At 35.3% G+C, this 22,442-nt stretch overlaps 1 protein-coding gene across 14 annotated transcripts in view; it reads right to left on the bottom strand.

Moving 5' to 3' along the window:
* REPS1 (RALBP1 associated Eps domain containing 1) overlaps positions 1 to 22,442 on the bottom strand; it is a 65,607-nt gene that overhangs the window by 19,760 nt on the left and 23,405 nt on the right. For 5 of the 14 annotated variants that reach the window (XM_054194216.1, XM_054194225.1, XM_054194218.1 and 2 more), the window contains exons 4-10: positions 19,411 to 19,542; positions 15,288 to 15,441; positions 8,623 to 8,750; positions 7,981 to 8,143; positions 7,610 to 7,673; positions 6,615 to 6,769; positions 1,589 to 1,728 (exon numbers count right to left, since the gene is read on the bottom strand). In XM_054194216.1, coding sequence (XP_054050191.1) covers positions 1,589 to 1,728; positions 6,615 to 6,769; positions 7,610 to 7,673; positions 7,981 to 8,143; positions 8,623 to 8,750; positions 15,288 to 15,441; positions 19,411 to 19,542 — 936 coding nt within the window. The remainder of the gene's footprint in view (positions 1 to 1,588; positions 1,729 to 6,614; positions 6,770 to 7,609; positions 7,674 to 7,980; positions 8,144 to 8,622; positions 8,751 to 15,287; positions 15,442 to 19,410; positions 19,543 to 22,442) is intronic. The other 9 variants (XM_054194227.1, XM_054194226.1, XM_054194229.1 and 6 more) reach the window with 5 other exon arrangements.

Raw genomic sequence — 22,442 nt, 5'->3', positions numbered from 1 at the left:
CTGACAGAGAATTGTCATTAACTTTGTTCCACCACTGCAATTACCTTATTCAATTGGTTTAAGTTGCATTGGATACTGACTGAAGGAATCTGTTCAATTACAATGTAGCTTAACAAATCATTAATTTATTAAATCTTTATTGCAAACATGAGGGAATGTATCAATGCAAATTTTAATACAGTTGCAGACATTTACAGCTAGTTAGCAACAAGTGAATATCTGCTCACCTCCCTCCTAAAACATAGCTTCCTACCAGCAGTCTAAGAGTCACTCAAGTACAACACCTAAGAATCACTAAATCACTTCCTACGTTTTTTATTTGGTAAGAACATCAATGTGAGGCTGGCATTTGCTCTTAAGATGAACAGCAGACTTCACAAAGTCCTTCCACCTGAGAGGAAGAAAATTTCCTCCGTTCCTAACTTTAATCCTAAAAATTTGCTTATTTTCTGTTTCATACTGACTCTCCTTTGGCTTGTCTAAATCTTTTACTACCAATCTTCTATTCACTTGAAGTGTAATAAAGAAAGAAGAAAGCCACAAAGAGCTCTTTCAGTAAGAGAAGTGGGTAAGATAATACTCAGCTATTGACAGTACTATCTTAGATGTTAAAACAAGTTTTAGATTCTTCTTGAGTCTCTCAGATTATTAAATGAAAAGAGTTTTCCAAAAATAATTTCAATACTTTTCCCCTTTCCCCCCCTTTATAACAAAAAATAAGGCTACATCATATTTGTAGTATGGTTGCAATCAGGAACTCATTTGAGTCTCTGAAGCCGCTCTTAGAATAAAATACTGGTTTATTCTAAGTCAAAGGCAAAAATGTCAAAACAGAGTAACATGAAAAACTCTAGGAATCAATCTCTTACAGGCTTTTTAAACAAGGGGCATTTGTGGTGAAAAAAAATATTAATATCCTGTTTGGTAACTTCAGTTTCAAATTCTAACAAAATACAGCTTTACTATATAACACTGTTTATACAGCAAATACATATGGTAAAGAAAGATAAAGCATAAGTACATAACAGCAAAAATTTAAAATTTAAATATATTTAGCCAATGGTTGGCTTCAGATTCAAATTTGAGTCTTTGCTTCTGAAACAAACCCAGAGCTATGACTTCTCTACATTACTGGTGAGATATTTTATATTTCAAGGTAAAAATCACATCTAGAAATCAGTCTCAGTGTCCAGATCTGACAGAAACTTATTTTGAAGTTTTGCAAAAGCGTTGCCTATAATAGCCCTTCAGAGGTAAAAATACCAAAACCCCATCCTAAATGAAAAAAAACACCCACAGAAATTAATTCAACTTTTCCAATAAATACCATGAGATCATTTTGTGATTAATATAAAGCCTAATTACCATTAGTGACAACATTTTAAACAGTAGCTCATCTCACAATGAGACAGAAAAGTGAGAAGGAAAACATTACCTTTTTTACAATTTAACACATGTAGAACTTTCCTGTGTCTATTGTCCTGCTAACTTTTTCACAATTTGTAATCAACAGTTCACTTATGATGAACTATGGATGCACACACAATTTAATTATTGACTGGCAATGAAATAACTCAAAAGTGCTAACCTCACTGCTCTGATTCAATTCTGGCCAGGTCTGGTTTAGGGATGGCATTGATGGAGACTTGCTTGGAGGTGCTTCTGCTGGAGAGCTGGAGTAACCTACCTCACCAGTCTGTTCCCCAACTTCTGAAATGAGAGGAATCACTATAAACCAAAATCATGCATTCAGTTTATTCTCAGAGGAGCTGCTCACATTTTATGGAAAGTGCAAAGTACCTTTCGGTTTCATCTTTTCCAAGTAAATACTTAGCAAAAAAAAAAAACCAAACCAACCATTCATTCAAGTCAAATATACTATTTATCAGGTGCTACTCTTATTTTGAGGATATTCCTGAAAATTGGACTTTGAAGATTACTCTGTATCTTACTATCTCCCTGTACGTTGGCTTTTAAATACCTTTTTTAGATTTTGATGGCATGTAGAAAAAAATAATTCTTTCTTACATATGAGGAAATAACTTCACACTAATGTTTATTACATCAAATCCAGCACCGAGAAGTTTATCTTACAGAATAAATTACTTCCTTATATGAAAGGTTAAAGCAAAAGCAGTATATCAATGCAAACACAAACCAAAAATATGAAGACAGATGAAGAAAACCATTCCTGTAGATTATTCCTCAAAGAATATTTTAAGTCTCCTCACTAAAACAATGGTGTTTCCATTCACTACATTTTGCACATTGAACAAGTGTAGCAGCTGTCGCATTGCAACTGTACATTCTTACTGTTATTTCAGTTTATTCTGAGCTCTCAGCAAGTACAGTGCCTTGCAGAAACACTCCTCCTTCAGAGTTGTACAAATTTCCATTATACAGCAGTTATTTTTGTTCTATCCAAACTATTAGAAAATTGGTACAGTAAATCTGAACAGCAGATTAAGCATTTTGCATAACACAATAAAATCCTGCTTACAGCGTCTTCTGTTTTGCTAGATACCACAAACTAAAGCAATGCATTGAATGCCTCAAAAACCTGAAGTTCAGATTACAACTATATAATGTAACAGAACAGTTGACAGAGTGACTGATAAGTAGCTAGACATATTAACAAGATGTTTGTAGAATTAAAACCCTGATCAAGACAAAAATACTGCACAAAAGAAAAGATGGTTCAATTAAATTACCATTAAAAGGACTGCTTGATAGAAATGTGATTCAAGATGACTGCCACAAGAATGTGTGACACACTGTACCAAAAATTGATTAAAATTTATAACAAGGACTGGTTTCAGGCTCCTGAAGAGCTGAGTGTGCTCTTCTGCTATGACAGCTCAATATTCCACCTGCCGTCTTCCATTCAGAAGAAACTCTTAACAAATACAGTGTCAAACTGAACTGGAAACACCTGAATAGCCGATGGTGACCAACCGCATCACTGAAAACTGACAACAAGCCACTGCTGTCTCCAAGGTGCTGCTGGGGACAGCAAGAGGCACAGCCTAAAAAGAACAACCAAAACACTGAAGTCCAGAAATAAATTAATTGTCCCACCTTGAGACCAGGAGCAATTGAGGTGCTACTGACATGAAAAAAGCCACACACAGAAACCAGTAACTCAAAATTTCAAAACTCTTTTAAACTTCCTGTAAATAGTCAGACATCAGGTTGAGATTCAATGTGCCCAAAACATTGCCTAGCATCTTGCACTACCATCCTTTAGGGAAAATAGCTTTACAAATTGTTCCAGATAGAAACTGCATCCAATACCTGCTTCAGGCTACATCAAGCCGGTATTTACAGACACAATGATGGCACCAAGTAGTCAAGATGACATACTGTGGTCATTGTACACAAAATAATATACTAAGTTCAAAATATGCCAGTGGTAAAGTTTTGGGAATGCATACTGCATAGCAATTGCTCTGAAGAGTAATATGAATAAAAGTTTTCTAATGAGTTAAACACACTCAAAATTCTCATTTCAGCAGTGGTGCACTAGATAACTGAACTAACTACTAGTGTTAAACGCGAGGTCAAAAGATAAGACTGAAAACTGCTGTGGACAGACTACGCAGCTACCCATAATTCATGGAATTTTGCAAGTGTCTACATGAAACGTGAATAAGACTTTCTTCAGGTGTCTTATGGGTAAGAAAACTTCAGAGTTAATTGAGTAAGACACATAACATGGCAGATACTTTTTCGTACAAAGAAGTGGCATTGTTGCAGCAGCCCAAACAAAAAACAAATTCACAGAAAAGCAAAAACTTGCTTTGAGTTTTGTAAAGGCTTGGTAGCTTTTACTAACTGAGATTAAATTTAAAGGGAAATATTTACAGTTATTTACATAACAGGAAGAGAGACTAGTACTCTTTTCAGCTGCAGATTAAATTCTGCCAAGACAGATGCAGATGCTATCAACAGTATTCAATTCACAAAATAAATGTATAAGCACTTAGAGACGTATTTGTACAACTGCATGACTTCATGCTCCCATTTTCATTCACTGTAATTTTCTTCTACAGGCTGTTCTTATGCAGACAAATCTTGCTCATTCTGAAAAGCTGACATTATCTATCTACAAATACCACAACACAATGTTAAATCTTAAGTGGAGCTGCTACAATCCAAATATTTCTTTGAAATATACAAACCAATTCAAAATACTAAAATCATTCAAATATATTGTAGAATTACCACATGATTTCAAGAACTTAAAACATCCAATTCCTCTCCCTAGTCATCAGAAAGATATTAGCACCCCACTTAACATTTTTTCTATTAAAACTCTGTAGAGACGTAGCGCTATACCAGAAAAAACAACTAACTATATAAATGCTTTATTATACAATAGGTCTATGTCATGTGAGATAAATACATATCCCTGGTCACAAAACCAGACGTAAGACAAGACCAATATGTTAACAGGTTTGGGACACTTGCAGTTGGTCACATAATAGAGGCTGATATAGAGGCACATAATAGGGGCTGATGAGGGACAGGTTGCCAAAGTAGACCAGAGTAGACCACCGTCCCCCTGTCTGAACAGAGACATAGGGTGCAGGGAGCCCTCTGATACTTTTCTTTCTGCTGGCCACTAGTTCAAAAGTCAAAATGGGAAGAGGCAGCAAGTTTCAAGCACAGAGCAGAAGCGTGGAAGATCAAGGGGAAATTTTCTAACAAAAGGATAGAATTAGTAAGGGTACTGTCAACACTTTTGAAATGAAGTGCTATCTTGCACACTGGTTTAAGACGACATTCAAGTAATTCACCTTCTTGAACAGTTTTAAAGTATGTTATTCACACTGTGGCTTCAGTCAGTAGAAAATCTAACAATTTATTTCTTTGAGAAAGTTGTAGCCAATGAAAAAAGTGCACTCAAGAAGACACTCCGGTGCCATATTTAACAGTGTCTATTTCCGAGAAGGCTGTTGGAAGCAAGTTTTATTGAAATACAGCTTTTATAGGAACTGCAAAGAAAGAATTATTACAGAAATTTAACTGGCTGATCTTTCTAGGCTGATTTACAGTCCTTATGCTGAACCCATGTAATTTATCATGCACATTAGTCCGCACATAGACCTCTGAGTAACTTCTGAATTAGATTAAAATAGTAAATGTATATTGGTGAGTTGGACTGTTGTTAACTACAACTAAAGCTATGTCAATAACTTCTCCTAAAATAATTTAACATACAAGTTTTGTTGATAAATTGTGCTAGGTGCTAGAACAGATTAGCTATTTCCAATACTGGTGGCCCAAATTAAGAAAAAAATAAATACAAAAACTTTTTTAACTACTTTTTAAATTTCAGGAAAAACTACTTTTAAGACCACTTTGTACCTCATGAAAATAAGTCAAAGTTTGTCTGTAAAATAATAAAAAACATATACATAACACTTTTTGGTTTAATATCCCATTTATAAAGTTTCCAGACAACTTCAGTTAAATGATAAAAGCCTTGAAGTCTACTACCAATAAAGGCAGTGGAAGACCAGGTACATGTTTACTCATACTGAAAACACTTCAGTTGCGGCTAACCGCTGTTGTAAAGGTTCTCTGAGGAGCCAAGAGACTCCCACAGAAAACAGTTTAATCATTAAAGCAGAAGTAGTAAGAGCCAGAGTATCTAGTTTAAGAACTCATCAATAATTGACAGATGAAAGTCTTTTGACACCCTACAAACACAGTATGAAGAGAACCCCTTTGAAGTATTTAGTAAAAAGAAATAAAATTCTAGGAAGTCACAGTACCTGTGCACCCACAGCATAACCTGACTTTCCAAGCAAAGACTGCTTGTTAAAAAGTAATCTAAAGCAGTTTTAAAATATTCAGTTTTGTTTATCTGTTTTGAAATAAAAAAGGAAGATGGTCACAAACATCCTGTTTTTAAACACCACTTTCACATGGAACAGTAGTTTGCTTTTTAGTTATGGGACTGAGGTTTTGGTACATATTAACAAGCGAAACTCATACATTCAATGGTTTGTCTGGGAGCATCCAAAGGTAAAGGACTATGCAAGGCAAGATTAAACGCCAAAGCAATGGAAAATAAACCCTGCTGTTAAGTTAGGAGTAGAATTGGGAAAAAAAAAATCTGTGCTACTGATCCTATACTTTTAAACTACACAGTCCTACCTCTAGCATTGAATCTGGGAATATTTTCTAAATACCTTCAGACTTAGAAACTTGTGTCATATTTGCAGAAGTGAGGGTGAACAGAAAGCATATTCACTTGAAAGCAAGTTTGAAGTATGGCTGGATTGGGAATTTGGAATATAATAGCTGATCATGAACAAAATCCACACTGCGACAATTCTTTTTTTCCTTAACCTTCAAAGGACACAGGCAGTATTTCCAAATGTAATGGTCAATATGTGTAGTGTTCCCAAATAGCTCTCCCTATACAGAAACAAGTACATGCTCAGATTAGCTCTAAGTACTAGGATTTCTAAAAATTGCACATTGCTTTACTTCATAGTGACTAATGCGTTATGCTCATACAAACCTATAAATATCTGCTGATATACTACAACAACTATACAATAATTTGAAAATAGCAAAATTTGTGTTGAAGCATGTCTTACCTGTTGAATCTTCCAAATCAATCAGTTTGGGCATTAAACTTTCAGGTAACTTTTCTGGCAAATCATACCCATTCTTCCTAGCAACTACCAGATGAAATGCAGCACAGAACTCATCCAACGTCAGTGCACCATCTTTATCAAAATCTGACAGTTCCCTAGAAAGGAAAACTTAGCATAAATACAGTTTCTTAAGGTTATTTTATTTCCAAAAGTCATACTTCTGTTATGCTACTTGGAAGATCAAAGAATGCAGTTTACAGTTCATTTTACCCTATTAAACACTTCATATTAGCACTACATGCTTTACTCTTCAAAAGGATGAGCCTTCATTAATAACAGTTCTTCGAGCTTAAAGATCATTTTAACCTACTTTTATCTCTCCAGGTTTTTAACTCATTTGAGACAACACTACACAATATTATTGGCCTCAGATTTTTGGCAAAGTATACTATAGAAAAGATAATGTTGAGGCAATGTAATTTACTTTAAATGGGAAAATACCTGAATTAGAAATCATTACACTGAAAGAAAGATTAAATCTGCCAAAGCAAGCCATTTAATGACAGCATGCAATGATGCAGAACAAATTCCAGAATACAATGAAAAACAAGCTTTGCACGTCAAAGCTAAATTTGTCAAGTCCCAGTAAGTGCATTTAAAAATATTTGCATCTCTACATTTCATTTAAACTTAAGACTTGAATAAGTAAATATAGATAAAGAATTAACTATTTAAATGTAAATGCATCTTTAACAATAAAAACCTCAAATAATTACTCTGAAGTGTTTGAAATTTCTTCATAAGCTCAAAATGCCTTGCAAATAGTGCCAGCCGTCACCCATTAAAGCCCGCTAAGTAATATTGGCATAAATATGAGTAGGACTGAACATACTAGAGTACTAGTAGCACCTTCTAGTAAGTAGATTATTAGATGACTGCCCAATAGCTGTCATCTTTCTAAATAATTACCCCAAATAAAGACACATAACACTTACCAAATATGAGAAAGTTCAAGAATAGGTAGTTTTGACTTAGTGAAAAATTCCTTAGCTGCAGATCCTGAAAAATTATAATAACCATTTTTGATACTTAGAGCAAGTTAAATCATTAGAAGACTTAGAGCTATGGTAAAGAAAATGAGCTATTTAGCAAAGGTTTTGGGAAAATGGCACTAATTACTGGAGTTTAAAGAAGGAAAAGGGCAAATTGGTTTCAAGTCCTTTCTTGAATTACACTAGCGTTTACCAGACCATTATCAGTAAAACGCAGAACTTTCTTCAAAATGGTACACAAACCTAAGTACATAACAAAGTCTTTGTAACAAAACTGCTGCACCCACAGTTATATTTTTTAAAGAGTAACTTACCTGGTATAAATCCATTTAGATCAGGTTGAATGGTTTTAAACTGATTAACATAATACTGCCTTTGTTCATCAGTTATTTTCCAGGGGTCATCATAACTACTTGATTGCCTACGAATTTCATTTGTTGTTGTAGCTGATGCTACAGTTCGTACTGTTGTCTGGTCCTGAAATGAAATATTTTTCCTCAGTATTATCTACCTAAAATGCTTCTATGAATTCTCAACTTCTTGCCTTCAAAAAATAAAGCATAGTTAAATCTCAAAGTAGTTTAACGACTGCAGGAAACTATCATCAGATTGCATCTACAGGAAAATGGCAGGATATTTTTTGCACACTGATACATATGGATAGGCATGACTGCAGATATGTAAGCAGGAAAAAAAATGGCACAAATGCAAAAAAGCTAAACACAAATGTTTTAAAGCCATAATTTTTGACATTTTTTTAAATTAGTAGCTTTCAGTTAATCATTCCAAATTAAGTCAACTCAATGAAACAAGTATCTGTTGGGTAAAGAGCACTGAACAGACTACTGCACAGATATGGAGTAAACGTCTGCAATGAAAATTATATATATATAAAAAAAAAAGAACTGCAACATTAATCTGAATGAAGCAAATCAAATACCAATAAAGTGTCACACCTGGACAGAAGCAGGATGCATGGCTAAAAGAGCACTGGTTGGTGGGGTATCTGCAAAACTGACCCAGTTTTCTTGATGGGGTGGTGGTGAATGGCCAGACCATATGGGATCACTAGAAGTAGATGAGCCTGAAAGTAGAAGAAACATTTCCTTTTCAAAAAACAACCTCGAAAACTGAGTAAGAACTATGGTATGGAAAGCAGTAAAAAAAAAAAATAAATATCCTGAAACACATGCTCCTGTCAGGCACATAAAACACTTTTAGAATGGTAAGAAAATGGAAACCAAATCGCACCAAGCTGACAAAGCCCACCTCCTGACAACTCACTCCTGTAGATTTTTACATTAGGTCATCTTAAATATGTACTAAAAAGACAGAAGTGAGGAACAAGATTATTGCAACATGTGTAAAATGTAAATTGGGTTTTACCCATTTAATGGGTTTTGAATGAGTTAACTAATACTCCATTTTCACTTAACTGCACTGAGCGACACCTTGTATGGATAATCAGCTATTTAAAAGTGGCATACAATATTAACACACAACTTTATTGTCATTATTATTAAACTTTTTTCCTTTTTTAGGTTTTAGTTTGCCATTCAAAAAACAGAGCCTTGAAAATTCCTCTTAAGAATCAGGCTTTTTGGCACAGATAATTTTTTTTTCTAATTTATTTCTAGACTAACTTAACTCAGTTGCTTAAAAACAGGCCAAGAACAGTAAAAGGCATCCATATAGTTAATACATTGCAGATGTCAGCACTCTATCTGGAACACAGTAATTGAGATTCACTCACTGCCTTGTTATAATCTACTTCTGAAGTACTGCCGATGTTCAATGTCTTAGTATTAAAATAACAATGAAGCAACTATAGAAAGATTTGTCCACCTACTGCTCTATGTACAAAACCCTCAAAATTCTCTGAAATTGCAGTTGCAAATTAAAAATTTAAGGAACTGATCAGAAGGGAAGTAAACCATCTAGAACAAGCCTAGAAGAATCCCAGGACTCCATTCTACTCTTTGACACCTAAAAGAAATGCTGAACTCCTTAAATCCAAACAGCAGCTGTGAAACTGATTACTTTAATCTACTCTTCTTGCACAACTAAATGCTTTCTCTTGAAATACATCAAATAAAGTCATAATTAGATAGGAATTTCTGCCTCATATATAGAAGCAGATTTTCTTTTAAAATGCAGATCAACTTCTTGTGAGTTTCTGTAAACCCTTCACACAATCCACAAACAAGAAAGATGACATTAATGTCATAATTTTAATCCTGCCACTAAGATCTAAATTGAAGCAATAGACCCCAAGAATTTATTGTCAAGATGTTGACTAAATAATATTGCTATGAGAAGTCCATTTATATATAGGCAATCTATTTATGAAGCTGACAAATATAAACAATTTCAGTTTCTTGGAGACTGATGATACTACTAATACACAATCTGCAGTAAACAGAGTGCAGGAAATCTGAGAATCAGCGAGGCACACTGAGGGCTAACATCTAAAGTAACGGTAGCACTGTTAGTATACAAAATTGCTATTTAATATCTGCCAGTATGCAATTAGTCTTTCACTCCATAAATGACCTTTTTCCTAGGAGAAGGTAATAAAAGAAATGCTTAGAACTGCTTTATCTTTGCTCTTCTCCTACATACAATAGCCATAGTTATGCACAACACATTTAATCTTGCATTACATAAAACAAAAATTGAGATTTCCGGGGGAGAAAGATTTTTTTGAAGAAGGAGATAAGTCAAATATACAAAATTGAGAGGTTACATTATTTCTCAATTTCATCAAAATATGAGAATACCACCAAGGGTTTTGGATTTTTTTTTTTTGTTTTGTTTGGGTTTTTTGTTGTTTTGTTTTTAAAGTTAGCTTTAGTAGTATAAAAAGCCACTATTAACTACTCCTTTTGTTCCCAAATTTGTCCTCCACTTCTGGAAGCCCCTGATGTGGCCTGGAGCTTCTAGTGACTTTATCCAAAATTGTTGATAATAAAGGCAACGTGTTCGACAATGCTTTTTGCCTTGGGGCCAATTCTTCAGTAGCTGGCCTAACTCTAAAACACTGGAAAGAAACATGCAGAAAACTTCAGCCTCCCTCCACCTGGTCTCCTTCAGCACAGGGCTAACAGACAGATTCAGACAAGTTCTTCCCCTCTCTCCCATGGATATGCCACGCTCAAATTTTACTTTTGATACAATGGCTCCCCCCTTCTCTGCCCCTTAGACACTGACATAATTACCACTAGCCTTACATATGTTTACTCTGCCTTTACTTCTCCCAACAACTCATCTTAGTACAGTTCAGCTTGTACCTCACTTAGCACATCACCTCTTCCAAAACAGTACTTTGACAGCAATGGAGATGCCAGCAGCAAACTGTCATACCTTCAGAGTACTTTACAAGTACTACAAGAACTGCTTCCTTTCTGTTCAAATCATCCCACAAAGAATACGCTTTATTTACTGTTCCTGTTACTCACTCTGTGATGCAATGTTTTAAGACACAGTACAGGAAGGCTGAAGAACACTGGAGAACGATTACTTTACTAGTAACTGGATCTACAGACATACTCATGGACTGCCACCAGCCAGTAACTCAATTCTCGAATCATTAAAACTACATCTCATTGACATTTGAATTAGAGATAGGCACCCCTCACTTCCTTCTCAAACTACAAAACCAGACTGGGAACACTGACGTAGAAGGGATGGTGGAATAAAACTGGGCCACAGAGAAGACTCAGAACAATCAGTGTATTTTTCTTTTATGATTTGCAACCCAAGGAAGAAACTACCTCCAACGGTCTCTGTGTATTTTTATTAGTGAGAACACCGTTATCAGCACTCTGAATGGTTGTAGGCCTAAAACCAATTATCAGATCTGAACTAGCTGGTGAAGTCTAATGCGCTATGTTTAGCATGAAGATCTAACTTGAATTCCTGTGGCTTCTCTGTATCCTTCTCTTCTAGCTTGAATATCTTACCAACACATTGATAACTTGTGGAAAATGATTATTTCCTTTGGGATAAAAGTTAACCCCTCACTTTAAGCTACAGATTTAAGTGTAAGAAATGGTCTGAGTAGCTTGTATTTTTCAATAACTATACAAATGTGGGTTTACTCAGAGAACTACATTTTCAACTAACTTTGTAAACTAGCAAGAGTTCACCTTACCACCAATTTGTGATGAAACAAAGCCAGAAAGCGAGTACAATTTTGGCAATAAGACAAAATGCTGTAGAGCTCTTCCCTCCCTTAATAATCACATTCAGGTAAGAATAGTTTTTAACCTGTAACAAGGCCAATTATCAGCAGTTATTGAAGCAGTAACTAGGAGACAAAGGACTATTTTGTTCCCTGCAAGCACAGTAAATATCTCAGGACTCTAAAGATGCAAGTGAACTGTTAGTATAGTAAACATGTTCCATTTCTCTCCATGGAGTTTTCTGATTCTTGACTTCATGAACTGCAGCAAAATCTCTTCCAATGAAGAAAAAGAAGTGTGGCTTATGGCTGCAAGTTCTTATACAGATTCAGACATCAAAACAGAACTTTGATGTAACGACAAAGAAATCTAACAGAGGTCCTATGACTGAACAGAAGACTAGGTTTTTTTTTTAGTAGTTTGAAATCATTATTTGGATACCGCCAACATAAATGCTCTGCTTTGCTTCCACTCTGAATAGATTACAAGGTCATAAAACATAATTTCTAGCCCCTATTCTGACATGCTACTCAACTATTATTTGAAGTGAGGAAGGGGTTCTTACTCCCAAGTTTGTCACAGCCAGCATCCTTCCAGCAGCTGAAGCTGTGGTGCAAAATGAGCTGAAAATGTAAAAGCAGGGAGTTTTGGGTTTTTTTCTCTTGTAACTATAGGAATAGGAGGCTCTCATCTCATATACAATTCTGTTTCCTACAAGGGGTTCACTCATCCACTGTACTATTCTATGAAGACTGATCTAGACCAGATATGCAAGCCAGAACTAAGGCATAACATGATTTTTGAACAGCTTTATCTTAAACTGTTAAATCAAAGACATCTGGAAGCCTTGAGAGACTCAGGTTTTAATAGAATTGACTCTGACATTTAAAGATGAGACCTGAAGGAACCATAAACATCATTCTCCACAAGTGACCAATGTCTGTCACTGAACTTTGAACTCTTGATATTAAAGTAAAATACATGCACCCTTTGAGTCCCTTTTTGTAAAAAGTCTTGAAGAAAGATGGTAACAAGCCTCAGCTTCAGATTTCATATGTGTAAACACACTGACCTAGTCATGACAGTGCCTCAGAGTCCAGCTACTTATGATCACTAACACTATCCTAACTGAATTACTGAACACAGTGGCAAAAAAAATTGTAAAATACAAATTCTTTTGCTCTGTTGAGATCAGAACAGGTTTTCTTCCTCAAGAAATTGAGAGCTACAGCTGTTAAGTTATCCTTAAGACTTCTGATACAAGACAAGGTGTAAGATTTTTAAAAAACAACAATGGAGTCATTATATAATAATTATTCTACAGCCCAAATTGATACAGAAAGCACTATTTAATTTTGTTTATGGTGGGAGTATGCTGATGCAATGAAGCGTCCTACGCATAAGTAAGAATCTTCCTGTTTAAACATATCTTTTTCCAAACAAAAGATTTATGTTTTGATTTTTGTCCTTCTGGTTTAAGGCAACATGCTGCTTATTATTAGACCCATCAAGAAACATTTTCACACTTGAGGTTCCATGCTTTCTGTTGACAATCCCATTACCCTCAAACAATGTTTCGCATGATGTGAAATACAAGCAGAGAGACCTGGGTTCTTATTTTTCTTGGATCACAAGTGAAATGGTATAGTCCTGCCTTAAATCCTACTGAAAATATCATGTACTTGAAGGTACCTAATTTCTCAAGAACATCCTGCATTGAAATCAAGATGAGCTTGCAAAGCTGATTTTTAAGTAACCAACAGTCTATCTGATTCTACCTAAGTGCCAGCAGAACATTTTTCTACAAAATACTATCCTTAAAAAGTAGGTTCAAGAGAGGGAAAAAGAATGACCACCTGTCTAGAACAGTTGAAATTCACAGGAATAATTAATCACCTGCAGTGCCAAAGAATCACCCACAGTGATTCAGGATGACAATTTTTGTTAAACTAATTTATAAAAATCCACTCTATCATTAGCATTGGCAGAACAGACAATCCTTCTGTAACAGTATCTCCAAATTACTTTAAACACACTATGAACGTGTTTCAGTGTGGAATATAAAATCAATTAATATTGAGCTAGTTCATAAATGTTTTCAGACAACTACTGAAAGAATTTATCCATTAGACAGCACAGGGAAAGCATCCCCAAACTGAAATATTAAAATAAACTTGTAATACCACGTTAAGAGGACAATGTTGAACTCTTCAAGAGTAGGAATAGTTTGCATACTTTCCCAGAGTCCTTGACTTCGTAAGTTAGAAAACCTTCACAAGTTAGAAGTCATCTACCAGACAAACTTGTATTTCAGCTTGCAAGAAAAGCAAATCAACTAAACTATGCAAGAAAAAGGTCAATAACTTGACTGCTGCAAAATTACAATGCCTGGACTGAACTCTTAGAAGTGATCATATATGCAATAAGTAGACTAATAATCTTTATTTTTTTATTCTGAATTGACTAGCACTTACTAGCAAACAATGTTCAGGACACTGACATAAACCTCTGCATACAACCCACTTCACTTCTAAAGTAAGTTTTATTTCCTTATCCAACCAATTCTAACAACAGAATCACTGGTCCTCCATGGATGCTTATAACTACCGAGTGACAATAAATTGAAAAGGTAACAGATGAATTTTGTAGTATCACAACTGAAATAAACCAAACAGTTCAATCTGAATCTACAGCCTACAACATGCAAGGTATTATTTATCAGTATCATCAAAAAGAGAACCTGAATTAGAATTGCTCTGCTGTTCCCGTATTTATTAAGTCTATCAGATATCAGAAAACAGAACTTTTTGAAATGAGATATTAAGGGGAAAGCTTTTTAAATCTGAACACAGTGCTAAAACAACAGGGAGGGTCTTCATGTTAAACAAAGAACAATAAAGGATGAAAAGCTGTACTGAAACCAGTGGTTCTACCTTGACAGATTGGAGATACAGTAGCTTCAGTTACACTTACATAAACTTTCAAGAAAGCAAAAAAACTTTTAAGAGAATTAGTTGTTCTGACAATTCATCTATTCTACCAGAAACATAATTCAAACAAACAATACATTATCTGCTGCTTTCCTTTGAGCTTCCCACATTTTTGGGTATACTGACACATATATACCCACATTTTGGGTATTCCTGCACAATTTCAATAGGATGTCAGTTTTGTATTAGAAAACTTTCCACTGGGAAACCTTCATACTCTCTTTCCCTCCCTCCAAACTCTAAGCGTTTCCCATAACACACTAAGAAATGGATTCACCATGTGCAAGACCACAGATTCCACAGTGCTGCCATCAACATGAACATTTGAATCTGCAAGAAAGTTTCCAGGACTGGAAAATATCAACTGCCCTAAACTCATTTAATATACTTATTTAAGAATTCCATAACTTTGGGTTACAGCTGAAGCATAACAGAAGACATTTATACCTGGTTGTGCTTCACTAAATGGAGCCCAAAAAGGCCCAGGTCCAGCAAGAGGTCGTTCATTATTCCCTCCGCTGGGATGGCGGTTGTGCTTCCTCCATGTATGTGGAGAGGTTGGTGGGGATTGCTGTGGTGAAACAACTGGAGATGTGGACTCCTAATAAAACAAAGGAACCTTTTAAGTTTTTTACTAAATAACTAAATACATAAAAGCCTATCTAAAACCATTATTTCTAGGAACAACCATCACTGCAGTTAAATTCTTATTTTAGAGAGTGAAAATTTTAGTACTTATTAGAATGAGGGAACAGGAGAACTCAGATACAATATGACTTGCACTGGACACATTCACTTCAAACAGCATCATCTAATATACTTTTAACTTGGCATTCTTAAGAAAACAGCAATGCCAAGTTAAATGACTTGGCTACAAAGGAAACTAGATTATAAGAGTTACTTTCACTTGTGATAAAAGTTGCATTTGAACCCAGGTCTCAAAAGAAAAGATTACTTACTGTACAACTTATTATCATACCTAATTTTCACCAAGTGATTCACAATCAGTTATTTTCATTTAAAAAACAAACCAGAATTAGACACTGAAAAAAAATCACTAGACAGGCCGCATCATTTTTTCTTTTTAATATGCAAAAACATAGATGTAATTTTTTCAAAGAATTATGCCATCTATTTCTCTGCTGTACAGATTACAAGGTAACTTGCCCTGATGTAAGGCTCAATCTTCTCTTTAATCGCTCATTGTACTCTATTCTCCCTGAACAGGTAGGAAAACAGAGAATCACATGTGCCATTTCCACCTAAGACATTCAAATTACCAGATTATTCCATTTAAAAAAAAATATAAAGGAAAAACTTATATTTTACAAAGTATTTATATAGTAGAAAGTAATTTCCTCCCTCTATCTAGATCTTTTGCAAATTCTGTTTGCTAGATTCTCCCAGTTTTGAACTAAATTGTATTAGCGAAAACAAGTACAACAAGAAAGCAAAGCTTGAACTCCCGAGTTTCCTGAAAAGTAAAAACAAAGCTAAAAATCTCAAAATCCGTTTCATCAATAGACAAAAAAATTTTGTTTCTCTGTGTTAACAACTCTTAACATCCTACCAAGTACAAACAGCCAGACCGTATGTAGACTTTCACATGATTCCCAAAAGTGAACTGGTTTACTTTACCAAATACTCAAAGGTCATTATGCTTTTTAATCAATATTACATCCGCAAAAGTCTAAGACTCAATGAGAAAGTGCCATAAACAAGCTTTTCTCCAAGGAAAGTACATATACGCATCCTAACAAAAAAGTTTTAGGGCCATGATGATTGGTTACTTTCTAACACATTGATATCAACTGTCACTTTTTTCCCCCCACTCTCATTTTCCTTTTTCCTGGAACACAGGGCCAGCCTGGTTGATTCTGCAACTGAAGTATTTTCTGAAAGTTCTGATCATTGAGTCAGATTTCTTTAAATAAGCTCCTAGGCTGCAAGATTTTGAACTTTCCATTCAAAGCATTTAAATGATGCCCATGTGTATTGGCAAAGAATATTACAAAATGGCTAGAAGCAGTACTAATTCACTTCAACTTTTAATTCAGGGACCAGCTGATTGCACAGTCAGAATCACTGTTTTTCCACAGTACCTCCCACCAGTTCAAGATTTTGTTGTTGCGGTTACGTGCCTTTGGGAAATTTGCCTGAAGATTCCTCCTCTTAGCATCTTACTTGACAAGAAGTTTATTTTAGATGACAAGAAGTTTATTTTAGATGACAAGAAGTTTATTTTAGATGACAAGAAGTTTATTTTAGATGACAGTATATTCTTACCCTTACAGGTATATGGGGGCAAGAGGGGAAGGAGTGAGGGTATCCAGAGTGCCATTTGCAGGCTGGAAGCCAGAACTGAGGTAGAATGGTTAGTCTGCTTAGCATAGTGCAGCAGGTGCTAAGAACCATGATGATGCATCACTGAAATCAATGAAAAGCTTCCTATTCCATTGGTTTTTACATAAGCCATTTTTTATCAAACAAGATTTGAAGGATGTTTGAATTTTTAGACAAAATACCAGAAGTATACCTAGGGAAAGCTATGCTTAGTAACAGACACTATTCATTTACTCCAGGATTCTTACTCTGGTAAGTCAGATGGTCCAGAAAGACACAGAAAAAAAACCTGCGGCAGACAAACATACAATAGTTTGTCTACCTAAAGGAAACCACTCACTACTTCTAGTAACTCCATGTGAACATTAAAACTCTTGACACATAGTCCTCATGAAGTAGCCTTGCCCTAATGAAGCTTACAACTGTCACTATTCAGTAAGCCTGAAAATCATCAAAAGTACAAGCATAATAAATAATTAACTTGTTCTCAATGTTCCAGCCAATGTTATAGCAGAATTCTGAACATTAACAGATTTCACACAATTGATCTGGAGCTTCAGCTTACAGACTCCAAAATTATTAAACAGCAAAAGTGCGTCGCCATCTCTGATGTCACAAAGCTTCTGGAAGAGGGACAAGCCACACCTTCAGCTTTACCTTATTACAAGGCACACATTCCCAAAGCAGCTTACACAAAACTTAGATAGCGTTACTCTAGCACCATCTTTCCCCTGTGCAATCAGAGTCACTGTCACACACCACTCATGGCATTCATTGATCTAGCTTACTAGAAGCTTAGGAGAGCTAAACTCAACTATTTTTTTAAAATACATATATATTTATCTATTTTTGTATACACACAGAAATATGTGTGTGTGTGTGTATAAAATGGCTTAGCCAAAACACCGATACCTCGATGTAAGTGTAAAGTAGGAAGATGTACGCCAGAGAAGACTGGGGAGGATGCACGACTAGAAACATTGACTCAGATTCAAAAGCAGTCATGAAAAGACACAATGAGTAGGGATTTATTGAAACTGTAATTACATACAGGTTCATTCACCCCTTTATATATAGCTTAACATCAACTGTGTACCTGCCTTTGCAGTGGGTAAGCAGCTGTCATTTTCATATACTCATGCTTAGAAAACACGGTTTGCTGTACAGAGTTGCCACTTCAACTTTGCATTGAGCTTCACATTTTATTAAACAGAGACAGTATGTTCATTAGAACCACTGTGCTCCTCAGCTGCAACATACACTCTCATAAACTGAGAGTGTTTTGAGAGTTTATGAGAGTATGTCACAGATGAGGAAGTAGTTGTTCACCTTCATCTGTTCGATCTACTAATAAAAGAAAGTAATTTTGAAAGCCTGAAATATCCAGGATGAGATTTCTCTGAGAGCATTAGGGTACAGAACCTAACTTAATTGCTCTTCAAAATCCTAACATGCAACAACTACAACAGTTTCCCTAATTTGGGTTACTGATAACTCAGCGATTTTGAATTTCACCAATTTTAACAGAAATCTCTTTAAGAATTTTGACAATTTTACTCACCATCTACATACTATAGTTGATGTATTACTTATTAGATCAGCTGCTATTAAAATCTTACCTTGATAAAGTGTCCTAGCACTTTCAATGCAACTATATTTAAACATATAAAACACTAGCTTTTAATTTCTCTCCAAACAAACCTCAATAAAAATCATAGAAATTACAATGTTCTGGGTTTTACTATCTTATGATATTTATTTTTCCTCTTTATGTTATTCCACAAAACGGATCTAAATAAAAGCATGTTGATGTAAATAGTTAATAACTATTTATCATTTTCATGTTAAATCAAACTGCTGAGAACATTCTTCTCAATAACTAATCAAAAAATAAGGTTGTCGCCTACAGGCGAAAATTAAGCAAACCTTAATTAAAAAAATTTTTTAAGAAGTTGTAAAAAAATAATGATTTCTGTCAAACTGGAATTAAGAAACCAAGACACTATGAAGGACTCAGAACTTGGACTTTTTTGGACTGACAAGCAGTTACTGAAAATAGTATGTTGATTCAAAAAGGTGATATAATATATGTCTCCAAAAGAAGAACCTTAGTGAAGGTAAGTCAAACTGGCATAAGGCAACACAATACTGTGCTAAAGTAACTTTGGAAAGATCTCAGCCTCAAAAGAGCGTTGCAAGCATACATGAATCAAATGAGATTATAAACCTTTTCCTGGATCTCACACCTCAGGCCAGAAGAAAGCCTCCTAAAGGAGAATTCCAGAGACAATGAAGCCAGACATGGTATCCGAAGGGTAGCTCTAAGGGTGTTGTGATCCAAGTCCTGATACCACACAGCCTGCATAAGAGTCAGGGAACACATCCATCATGAAGAAAGATTATGCTAGAGATGGTAACTGCATTGCAGAACCTGCATTTTTGTAATCAACTAGCATTCACACTGAAGAACAAAACAGCCCAAGGTTCAATGTGAACTTCTCCACATGCAGCATTACACATTTTTAGAGAAGGGGGGTGCTGTTCAGCCAGTTACAAACTTGTTAGTCTGACCTCAATAGTTTGAAAAGTTTTAGACTAGGTTTTGAAAAAAACAATTAAAAACACAGAGACAAATGGAAAAGGGATCAATCACAGCATGAGAAATTTTACTTCAGTTGGCTGATGTTATTTTTGTGAGTTTTCTAGACAAAGGAACTGCACTACACTTAACCTGAACCTCAGCATACTTCAGTGGGGTGCCACACAAGATAATTCCAACAATGTGAAGATTAATACAAGAACCTAAGGCTACAGAAGGAACAAAGCTGAATTGTATTAGAATGGGAACAATGGGATTGAAGGGAAGTTTCTAATAATGCTCCTGAATGACTGATTTGGGGAATGACCTAATTTGATACTTTAGGTAACTGTTTATGCACACCAAATCGCATGCTGATGAATTCTGACAACACATGTAAGGAGGCATCAGACAGATGGATTCCTTTTAGGACATAGGTTATGGTAAACTATCAAGTTTAAAAATACAAAATACAATGACTTGCACAGTGGAAATTAATACCAAAGTGCATAATGAGAATCAATCAGCTGAAAACAGAAGACTGGATGCACATGTCAACTATTGGACCACTACAATATTTCAAATATGACAGATTCACTTTATTCACAGCTGCTAAAGTCTATGATTTGAGATATACCAAGCAGAAGTGGGGAAGAACCCTACAAAATAGTATTAATACTGGCGAGATCTTACTTGGAACACTAAACACAAATCTAGTAAAATATTTTCAATAAGAACAAATTCAAATTGGATCAAAGGCAGCTGTTAGAGCACCAAGATTTACTGAAACTAGCTACCCCCCTTTCCTGGAAAAGGTGGCAAACCAGGTGAAAGTATCCTAAAGCAGTACCTGATCAACACTTAAAGACACTGGAAGAAGTATTTGCTTTTTGGATTTAACAACAAAACACAAAACATCCAAAGACAATATCTAACAGACTCATATTGAGAACATTTAGTCACTTTCAGAAGAAAGAAAATACTTCCCAATCCCAATATTGCAGCTTCCTCTAAGAAACTGCTTTCAGTACATTTGTCTTACTCCTTTAAAAAAAAAAAAAGCCAAAAAGGCTTCCATCTACAATGACAGCTCCTAATTCTACTAGGAGGATTTCTTTTTACAAAAGCCCAAGAACTCAACAGAATCTAGATTCTCAAGACTGGTGTCCATTAACATTTTTAGTAGCATGGCTGCTACTACCAAGGCATACATATATATATATATATACACCGTGCTTAACATATGTATGATAATAAAAGTGCTCATATAGATGTCACATTGTCAGCAGAAGTTTTCAAGTCTACCTAGCCTCTATTATTTAGGAAGAAGAAATTATGCCAGTAGAAAAAATTATTCTCCCCCAATGTTTTATCTCCACTAGGATGTGCAGTCAACATGCCGCCTAGTGAGTAGAGGCATCTTTCATTGCTTGGCTTGACTCCTAGAATCAGTTCTGCAGCTTCCATGACAGCTGGGTGCAACTTCAGTCAGCTCCTATTAACACTAACAATACTAAAAAGATATAAACTTCTGGCCAGTGCTATATTTACATAATACTTAGCCATTATAAACTAAAAATGCCACCACAAAATTGGCTAGACATAGAATAAGGATGTTACTGAACTTAGCTCACACTTACTTAATAAATAAGATGACCTCATTTATAGCTACTTTTTGGAAATACAACCCAATTGCCCTGCCTCCGAGTGAAGCTCATTGAAGGGAGCTGCCAAAATAATGCATTGATAAAGAAATAGTTTTAGCTAGGACAATTTCAGTAGACAATATTCTAAGTTAAATTCTGTTACATTTGTAATAAGACATTAACCTATGCAAGACAAACCTCACCAATATGGAAAACTGCATATGAATGAACCCAGTTTTTAAAAATGAAGATTAAGATATCTTATGATTTCATAGAAATAATATTTAAGCTACAGTATTTTAAGAAATCAATGTATTTTTAAGTGCCAAGTGTATTATCAAAGTCAGTAAACAGCTTTACGAAAAAAAACACCAAAAAAAATAATCCCCAAACCCAAACTCACTAATGGAGTATCTAACACCTACATGACAAGCTGTAAGAGTGAAATATCCATGCTTAACTTTGACACTTTAATTCCTCCAGAAGAGTGATCCCTAGGAAAATGACACGCTGTAGTTTACTTCTCAGACTTCAGCTCTTCTCATCCTCATCACTGAAAGAGGTGGCATATAATGAGGATTCAGTCTGAACCTCTTTCTAGATATTATAAATCTGAGCGGTATCTGCACGTAAAGACAACTGATCATCACTTTCTACAAAAACATGGCTAAAAGCTGTATCCATCTTTTGGAAAATAACCAAAGTAGAATATTTTTGGGGTTAAGTGAGAAAGCTGGGCTCAAACCCCTTTCTCAGCCTAAGCGGATTCAAATTCTCAGTTTGTTTCTAACATGGTGTCCAAATCAATAAATATTTCACTGGGACAAGAAGGCTGCTTGAATGGCTTCATTGTACAGTCAGAAACGTAGAATCAGACACAGAAAATGCAGTTTTACAACATGGTACAAAATCACACAATACTTCCCTGATGTTCTAGACCATGAATACAGCTTAAAACTGCTGGACTCAATGCTGTGCTGTCTGTTACATTTGCTCCAAGTCTGTTTTGTGGGCCAGACCTCTCAAAGGACTTAC

Source organism: Rissa tridactyla, chromosome 3 (assembly GCF_028500815.1).
Source record: "Rissa tridactyla isolate bRisTri1 chromosome 3, bRisTri1.patW.cur.20221130, whole genome shotgun sequence".
Lineage (NCBI taxonomy): Eukaryota > Metazoa > Chordata > Aves > Charadriiformes > Laridae > Rissa > Rissa tridactyla.
Note: the sequence above shows the minus strand (reverse complement) of the source record. Positions and strands in the feature narration are given on the sequence as shown.